The sequence below is a fragment of the Sesamum indicum genome, linkage group LG3 (assembly GCF_026168435.1).
Source record: "Sesamum indicum cultivar Baizhima isolate 11 linkage group LG3, ASM2616843v1, whole genome shotgun sequence".
Lineage (NCBI taxonomy): Eukaryota > Viridiplantae > Streptophyta > Magnoliopsida > Lamiales > Pedaliaceae > Sesamum > Sesamum indicum.
Genome location: NC_142659.1, coordinates 7,047,603 through 7,057,227, shown reverse-complemented (window position 1 = coordinate 7,057,227; position 9,625 = coordinate 7,047,603). Strand labels below are relative to the sequence as shown.

Below are 9,625 nucleotides of genomic sequence, written 5' to 3'. Positions count from 1 at the left end.
ACTAAATGGAAGAGATAAGAAAACAAATTAGCTATTTGTATATGGTAGAAGAAGAAATAAACCTTTCCCACAAATTTTCATTTATCAGTACATTTTCCCTCCAAATTTGTACCAACCTAACGAAAAAATAATCTGACATTAGCAACTTAATGATTGCCCCTCTTGTGTCCTGACATTGGAAAAGAAATGCACATATTGGATGGAATGTGTAAATCATCTATAGTATGGAACCAAAATTAAAAATAGGTCCATTTATGCGGCCAAAAATGCAATTTACCCTCTTTTCGGTAACAACCTAAACTGTGTAAGCATAATTAATAGACATCTCGTAATTGACCTCGAGATCTTGGTCGTTACATTTAGATAAATCATTACTGGTGGTCACATTAGCATTGTGATTAATAGAGACGGCATGCTCCTTTCTATTTCAAGGATTTGCTTCTTTAGAGCCAAGTGTTCTAACACGCTTTATGATTTACTCGAATATTATGTGTAACCTTGTTCCTTCAGGTAATAATATAATCGTTCTTCCGGAGCACTCAATAAAATACTAAGTCTTGAAATAGTATTCACAATTGGTCTTGTCATTAACAAGTTTAATAAAAAAACTCTTGTGTCTTAGAATGGTATGTGTAGTGGCACTATCAAGAAAACAATGCTCCTTGCCACTGAGAATTGTAATGGGGTACAATATGAGAAAATTGTAACAAATGGAAAGAAATTGGAAAGGCCCTAACTAGTATCTTAAGCTAGCCTATAAAACCAAAAATCTTGCGGATCCCATCTCTTGTGCTATTATCGGATCCTAGTTCTTGTGCTCCGCCAACCACCTTTATGGGTGGGATTTTGCTAGAGCACATCATCACACCATAAAAAAGGCAGGATTTGGCACGGTCAGGACAACCGTTCCTAAACCCCTTCCATCTTGGAACGGTCTTTGGAACACATAATGAATGGATATTAAAAGATGATATCATGATCTATATTTTTTTTGGGTTATAATTTTTGAACTGGCAAACCGTTCCAACATGAGTCCCAGACAAATGGCTTATTAATTTGTCAGTTTTGAATATCAATTTTAACTTCATCAATACTTTAAGTTTTTCAATTTTAATAAAAAACTGGAGTTGTATATAAAGAATTTTGTAAAGAAAAATGGTTGATTACAATGCAAAAATATTTACGGATTGATGAACTCTTTAATTAATTTTCATAAATACTGTCTCTTTTTTTTTTAGAAAATAATTTATTATTTTATTGTATTCATAGATAGCATCAATATATACATTTCTTTCTAAAAATGCTTTCTGTCTAATTATTACAATAATATTAAGTAAAGACAAACCAACAAAAAAGAAATTAACAGGAAAATATTATGAGAAAAAGACAGAACGTAACTTTCAAGGCTTTTGTAATCCCCTGTCGAGCTTTTTTGTTTGAAACACTCACATATATACACACAACATTTACTCACACTCTCTCACTCAACCACTCACACTTCAGATTTGCTCACGCCTTTTCTCCCTCAACACACTCACTGCAGAACACTTTTCACGTCCATAAAGTACTACGCTTAGGGAGCCCTAGGAACGTTACATCTGATTCCTTCGTTAGCCAAGAAATGGCAGAAAACTCCATGAATGTAAGATGAATTCTATCCGGGCAACTCAATTATTCCTTTTGTCAAGCATTTGATTCTATCTTTTTCCTACTTTAATTCTTTTTTTTTTTTGAATGATTTGTTAATTCTTCATCGTTGTATAATTTGCCAACAAAATTCTTCAAGAACATACACTAAAGATTTTGGCCAGATTATTTCATCCGACCCAAATTCAAATTCATTTTGTGAAGATTCCGATGATGTGCAATCGTCAAATCCCATCTCTTGTGCTCTGCCGGCAAGATTAATGGAGCCTTAGGTACAGATTTAATTATTTTTCTTTTTGTGTTTAATTAATTTCTTTTCCTGTCAAAGTTTAAAAAAATAAATATTTAATTTTTTAATATATTAAGAATTTTTTTTCCATAATTAGGGTTCAACAAGAAATTCAACTTTGTTATTTGATAAATATTTTAAAATAAATTCATGTGAAACCTATTCTTGAGGCTATAGAACTCGTGCTCAAGAAAGCTTGTCTTTTCTTTTTTATGCCTGTTTTCTTTTCTTTCTTTTTTAATGAAGATGAGAAAGTGCAATAGCAGTGGTGATGACCTGGCTTAGGCTCAAACCAAACCTGATTATGCATGTTTTCTTTTCTTTCTTTTTTAATGAAGATGAGATACTTTTTTGAACAATCTTAAAAAATTTATGCTTTTATTTTAAATAAATATCATAAATTAAACCAAACAAAAAATCAAAACTTCAAAAAAATAAAGTTGCTAAGACCACATAAAGCACTTAATAATAATTTAACCAACCAGCTACAAATAATAAACTTAAATAATGGCAAGCCCAAAAAAGATTTAAAATACATTTTTAAAAAATTAACAATGAGTTTTAGTGAATTGTTGTACTAATATAGAAGTAGAAGAATAAAGGTAAAACTTTTTAGAGCTTCAAAAGTATAAAAAATATGGAATAGTTAAGCTACAAGAATAAAATAAAACTTATATGTTATATATTATTAAACAAAAAGAAGTGGCTCGATTAGGTCGCGCGCTAACTCGACCTAAGGTTAGGAGTTCTTAAGTCATTGAATTGGGCCTATCCCAAGTATTGATACTTGGAATCAGCCCAGAATTGGTCTGGATTGGACGAACCAACTTTTTTTCAATGGGTAAATCAGATCCTAGGTCGAGTTTCTCTTGAGCCCGATTCTTTAGGCATCTTGATCAGTGACCAGAAACCATGTGTTTAGTCCATGACCATTAAATTAGCATTAATTTGGTGGAAGTTTCTCATTTACAAGGTATAATGTGAAATTCCTATAACCAATAAAACTAAAATAATAGTAATTCCTTATATATGCAAATCATTTGAAGATTTGAAATCCATTTGCTATTACGATTTATTGATTCCAAGTACTGAAGTAATCTTTATCTCATCTTATTAATTTGTATTCTAAAATTTCATTATTTTCTTGATAATTTTTTATTTGTTCTTTAGTCTACATGTTGAATTTTTCAGAGCGGGGCGGAAGGCCGGGCGTACGGGGACCGTCGAAGAAGTGCCTCAACGCGCCGCAGCCACTACTTTGACTTCTTTTATGCAATTATGAACTCCACGGAACTTTATCAATTCCAACGCAACTTATCCTTTTGGAGCTGACGTAACAAACTACGCGAGCCTCCCAACGAAGCCAACATAAATCCGATCCGAATAAAAAAAAGAAAAGGCAGTTTCATTATTGTGGTATACCAGCCGCCTGTTCTGGAACTTCCAGTTCCAATCAAAGCATATAGATCCGTAAATAGATTTGTATGTATAGCCACTAAAGTCGTGCTCGTCCTTTCTCGAAAGTATCTTTTTTCTGGAAACATGGTAAACCATAAATTATTATGTTCGCGATTCTTCATCCACCGATGCAGAAAATGCTCAAGTTTTCCATTCTCATATGAGGTCGGAAAGTTGATTGGCAACAGGTCGGCACGAAGTGATTCATCATGCTCAAAGATGGGCCGATTGTTCGTTAGGGACGGTTTATAGATCATCAAATTCCCACAAATGGAATGAAAAGTGGGATTTGTTTGTAGAAAGCTTATGCAATCATTTTACTTATCTCTAGCCCCTCATGCACTGAAAAAAGGAAACAAGATTAGATATTAGTGTGCAATCACATCCACTTTTGCTATTATGCACTTTTATGTTTCTTTATCTAAAAAATGTGATATTATAATTTATAAAATAAAATCATCTATTCTACTAGCATACATATGTATGACAGGTTGAAGTAGGTGAAAGGGACATGTATCACAAAATTGTACAAGAAAATGAAGACAAGTTGGACGTAAGGGTGAAGAAAGTCCATCTCCAACAAGACGTGGACCCTCTACCGGAAATTGTTGAGACAATAAAAATCCAATCAAGATACATGTTATCCCTACAGGAATGACTAGAGGGTTGCATATTACAAAAGAGAAAGCACAATGCCTCAAATGTAAGTGATAACGTAATAATTGTTTATTACTTTACCTAAATAATTTGTAAATTTTTTAGTTATGCAAAATTATTGTAACATAACTAACATTATTTGGTAATACTATATTCATGATACAGTCTCTCAAAACATCCGCTCTTTAAAAGGAAGTTGCAATTTTTATACTATATAGTTGTTGGAGGAATGATCTAGTGCTAGAACAGGTTAATTAAAAACTTTCGGAAATTTAAAAAAAAAAATCTTAATTTTTAAAAATTTTATACATTTCTGAAATTGTAAAATTTAGACTAATGCTTCTCAATAATTTGTTTAGATCATGTTTAGTGGTACGCTTCCTGTACCAGATGATTGAGGACGTGGTCGTGGTCGTGGCTCGCACCACAGGGGAAGCAGTTCTTCGACCACCCACACCACGTGACACGATCGCACCATCCCCTGCCTTGCAGACTCAAGATGATGCTGGAGCATCTGAAGCTAGACCGGTAGTTGATGAGTCGATATAGCAGTCTGCCACCTCGGCGGCTGCTCCACCACTACCATCAATCCCCCATCATCAGCGAGCTCAGTACATCAGCCTTGATGATGCAAGATAAATTTGTTTATCAATTGTTTTAGTATTATTTTATATTGAAAATGTCTAATATAGCATGTAATTTTAAATTTGACAACCGCTTTCATGAACGCATCAATACAGTCGTGACGAGGACATATTCCCCACCCGTCGCCATGTTTGAGGTAGGTGCCGCCAGAGTACCAATATTTCTGGTTTGAGAGCATGAAGGTAATCAATTTCAAATTAATTTGATTTTATCTAATAATCTCATTATTTAATGAATTTTACTAATATTTTATTTAATGTTATTATTGTAGATGATCTACTAGTGGCACTGTGACGATGAGTCAATGTTCTTGGTCTTCGACATGTTGGCCTTTAAGTATATGTGGAAGATACTATCTGTCTCCCTGTCCAGTTTGGTCAAGCCACTCTGGCTGGCCAACAAGGTCTGGCTCCAGCTGTAGACGTACTGGGCCAGCGTAGACTTCCAGCAGCAGTCCTCAAAGAATAAGCCAAACCGTGCGGCGAACTCTACGGTGTCCTCAATAGTGTATCAGGAGGAAGGGGTCTTCCTCTATCGACATGTACAAGAGGAAGTTGGTAAGTAAATAATAGTATTTTAAATGCTTTATCATTATTTTATAAATAAGACGCAAAATGGTTTTTCTTCTACAGGAGGCAAAGGTCGGTCGCCCCCCAAGCAGATGGAATTATTGGAGAAGTGCTACAAGAAAAAAGTGGACGGAGGCTGGAGCGGGCCGAGGGCGTTGGAGGTGGCAATAAGTAGGCACAGTATTAATATTATTTCCTTAAAAAACTTAATCTTTGCTTAAAAGTGTTTATAATATTATTTGTTTTGCAAGAGACGTTGTAGAAGCTGCTAGCGGATAGTCAGCCTTAGAGGGTTGGATATTCCAGAAGATGCTTTATTTTTTGTAATATCCAACCCTCTACTCTTTGTTATTCTTTTAGCTTTTTTAAGGATCTATTATACATATGTATGTATGTATATATATATATGTATTAATGGATTGAAAAGTCTCAATTGATTTTTCTTTTCAAAATATTTGAAAGTGATATGTTCTATGGTGGCAAAGAACCAAATAAATTGGTGCAAAAAATTCTTATACACATTAGTTTATCTGTATAACTTTAATATAGTTTCAATTCAATTTCAAACTTAAATTACTAGACTGCAGTTCCTAAATAAAATCCAATCCTCAAAGTGTAATAATCACTAAAATTATGAATCCAGTAAGTGACATTACTCTATACCTATCTTTATATACCAAACCATTAATTACATTTTTCAGATTAAAACACACCTACCACATATATTTCTTTCAAATATCCAGCCTTTGAAACTGAATTTCAATAGATCCTTTGTAAAAACTTGAATGGAAAAGGTGTAGAAATCATTATTGAAAGGTTCAGATAGAATTCTTGAAGAAAATGTATAACTTGCAAAAGCTATTTCAGCTCTGTTTCTTGCTTCTTCTGTAGGTAGCTGTTACACAAATGTTTATATAGAATTTCAATTTCTAACTTCCATAACTGTCATACTTGCCACTAATAAAAACGTTACAGCAATGAAATAACACTTGCGACTTCTATTTTACTGCTACAACTTAATAAAGTCGCATATATTACTAATAAAGGCGCGAACCCCTTTTCACGTTTCTTCATCTCATTTGCAGGTCTGTTGCTCGTTTGACAAAAGAAGAAGAAGTTCATACTATGCAGCAATGTTGTGTTCTTCTTGATGTATTTTAACATGCCCTCCTCAAGTGAAGCTTGTTGAGATACTAACAAGATTCAACTTGGAGATAAGAAACATGAACCCTGGCCCTGGTAAGGTTTTAGAAACACATCTGCCGACTAAACTTTGGAGGAAATATGCATAGGATTAATAAATCCCTATTTGTATTTTTCTCTTACCAAGTGGCAATCAATCTCAATGTGTTTGGTTCTTTCATGAAAAATCGGATTAGCCGTGATGTATAATGCAGCCTGGTTGTCACAATAAAACTTGATAGGTGTAGGAGGGATGATTTTGAAATCCTGCAGTAAGTTGAAAATCCATATGGGTTCACATGTGGTTGTCCCCATACTCCTATATTCTACTTCACCTGATGATTTTGACACAGTTGTTTGCTTTTTAGTTTTCCAGGAAATGAATGATCCTCCCAGAAATACACAATATCTAGTGAGTGATTTCCTTGAGTCCTTGCAACTTGCCCAATCTACATCGCAGAATGCCTTAAGTTCAAAGCTGTCATCTGTGTTTGTTGCAGTCCTCTGTTCATGGTTGTTTTGAGATATCTAACCAGGTGAAGTGCTGCATTCCAGTGTGCTTTACATGGGAATTGCATGTATTGACTTAGTTGTTGTGTCCCATGACAAATATCTGGCCTGGTAAATCCTAAGTATAGCAATCTTCCTAGTAATCTCCTGAAACTTTCAGGATTTTCCAGTTGTTCTTCTTGTGAGCTGCTGAGTTTTATTCCCATAAGTAAAGGTGTACTTGTTGCCTTTACTTCTGATAGCCCAACATCATCAATTATATCCTTGATATACTTTGTTTGAGATATGACAATGACCGTTTTTGACCTGTAGATTTCAACACCAAGGAAAAATTTGGCTTCTCCCAGATCTTTTATAGTGAATAGATTATGCAGGTAATTTTTTATTTCAGAGATAGTATCTTTGCATGGTCCTACTAACAAAACATCATCTACAGATACTAGTAGACAATAGAACCTTTTTCAGTTTGTTTAGTAAATAGACAATGATCAAGCTTAGATTGATTGAAGCCATATTTTTCTAATTGTAAAGTGAATTCTTGATTCTATTGCCTAGAGGCTTGGTTAAGACCATACAATGATTTCTTTAACTTACAAACATGATCTTTGGGAACAGAATAACCCTCAGGGGGCAACATGTAAATTTCTTCATCCAAAAATTCATGTAAGAATGCATTATTAATATCTAGTTGGTGTAGATGCCAATGATATTTTGCAACTATAGCAAGTAGGGTTCTAATTGTGACAGCCTTAGCCATAGGAGAAAAACTATCTAGATAATCTACCCCTTCTACTTGGTTGTATCTCTTGGCTACAAGCCTAGCCTTATATCTATCTACAGTCCCATCTTGTTTAACTTTTAAATAGTTCATCAATCTGTACATATTGTTGTATTGTAATCAACCATTTGTCTTTACAAAATTCTTTATATACAACTCCTGTTTTTGAGTAAAATTGAAAAACATAAAGTAGTCATGAAGTTAAAATTGATACTCAAAACTGAAAAATTAATCATGTATACCTTTCTTGCAAGTTCATTCATTTTGCATTTATTGAAATTTGACAATACTTTTAACTAAGGATGTTAAAATACATAAGGAAGAACACAACATTGCTGCAGAGTATGAACTTCTTCTTCTTCTGTCGAACGAGCAACAGACCTGAAAATGTGATGAAGAAACGTAAAAAGGGGTTCGTGCCTTTATTTGTACTATATGAGACTTTATTAAGTTGTAGCAGTAAAATAGAAGTTGCAAGTGTTATTTCATTGTTGTACCATTTTTATTAGTGGCAAGTATGATAGTTATGGAAGTTACAACTTGAAATTCTATATAAACGTTTATATAACATCTACCTACAGAAGAAGCAAGAAACAGAGCTGAAATATCTTCTGCAAGTTATACAGTTTTCTTCAAGAATTCGATCTCCAACTTTCAATAATGATTTCTACACCTTTCTTTATCCTTTCCATTCAAGTTTTTACATGGTACCAGAGCCAATTTTAATGGTCTCTGATTAGTTCAAACAAAAAAATCTTGACGACAAGATTCATAAAGAAAATCAAGAATGGAAGAAGATCTTGATACCCTCAAACTGCATCCTAGTGACAATCCTGGATTGAGTTTAGTCACTACCATCTTGGACGGCTCAAATTTCTTATCATGGAGCAGATCAATAAATTGGTTTTGACAGCCAAAACGAAGATGAGTTTCATAAGTAAAGATGCAGAAATACCAGAAAGAAATACAAAAGAATTCGAGCAGTGGATTAAAGTAGACAGCATGGTTACCTCATGGATCTTGAATTCTATTTCAAGAGATATAGTGGAGAGCTTCATGTACACAAAAACATCAAAAGAACTATGGACTGAACTTGAAAACAGATACGGACAAAGCAATGGTCCAATGGAGTATAGGCTAAAGAGGGAACTTGCATCACTGTCACAAGGTTCTTCGAATCTCTCTACATATTTTTCAAAATTAAAAAGGTTATGGGATGAATTAGCCTGCATCATAGCTACTCCAAATTGCACGTGTACTTGCACATGTACTGCAGCAAGGGAAAATGCAGATATCAAGAGCTCAGATCAACTTATGCAGTTCCTAATGGGGCTGAAGGACTCCTACGACCACGTGAGGAGTCAAATTCTTATGATGGAGCCCTATCCTAATGTGAGCAAAGCCTTTTCCATGGTACTTAGAATTGAAAAACAGAAAGAAGTAAATACAGAACCTCAGTATGCATCCTAAAATATGGCGATGCAAGCTTTCAAGAAACAAGAATTTCCAAGAACCTTTCAAAAGAAAAGAAACTTTGTTGACAAGAGGTCTCAAGTATGCAAGGAGTGTGGTAAGACAGGGCACCTCAAGGAAGTATGTTTCGAGATCCAGGGCAACCGTGACTGGTACAAGAACTTAATGGAACAAAGAAAGAAGAATGCTACTGAAATCAACAAAGCTGTTGTTGTCATAGAGATAAAGGAAGAAACCAACATGATGATTGATGAGAAAGCAATAGCTCATGTCTTGAAGTCTGAATTGCACAAGATTCTAGGAGGATTCAAACCTCAAACACTAGCACTCACTAATGGAAACTACGTTGATTATTCAGGTAAAATTACTGAACACTTTACCATTAGTTCTGAAATTTCTTGGATAATAGATACTGGC

General features: G+C 34.3%; 1 protein-coding gene across 1 annotated transcript; it reads left to right on the top strand.

Moving 5' to 3' along the window:
- The first annotated feature begins 8,659 nt into the window (after positions 1–8,659).
- Positions 8,660–9,205, top strand: LOC110013299 (uncharacterized). The gene is made up of 2 exons (XM_020699482.2): positions 8,660–8,903; positions 9,012–9,205. The coding sequence occupies exons 1-2, from the start codon at positions 8,660–8,662 to the stop codon at positions 9,203–9,205; spliced, it is 438 nt and encodes a 145-aa protein (XP_020555141.2).
- Positions 9,206–9,625: the final 420 nt, after the last annotated feature.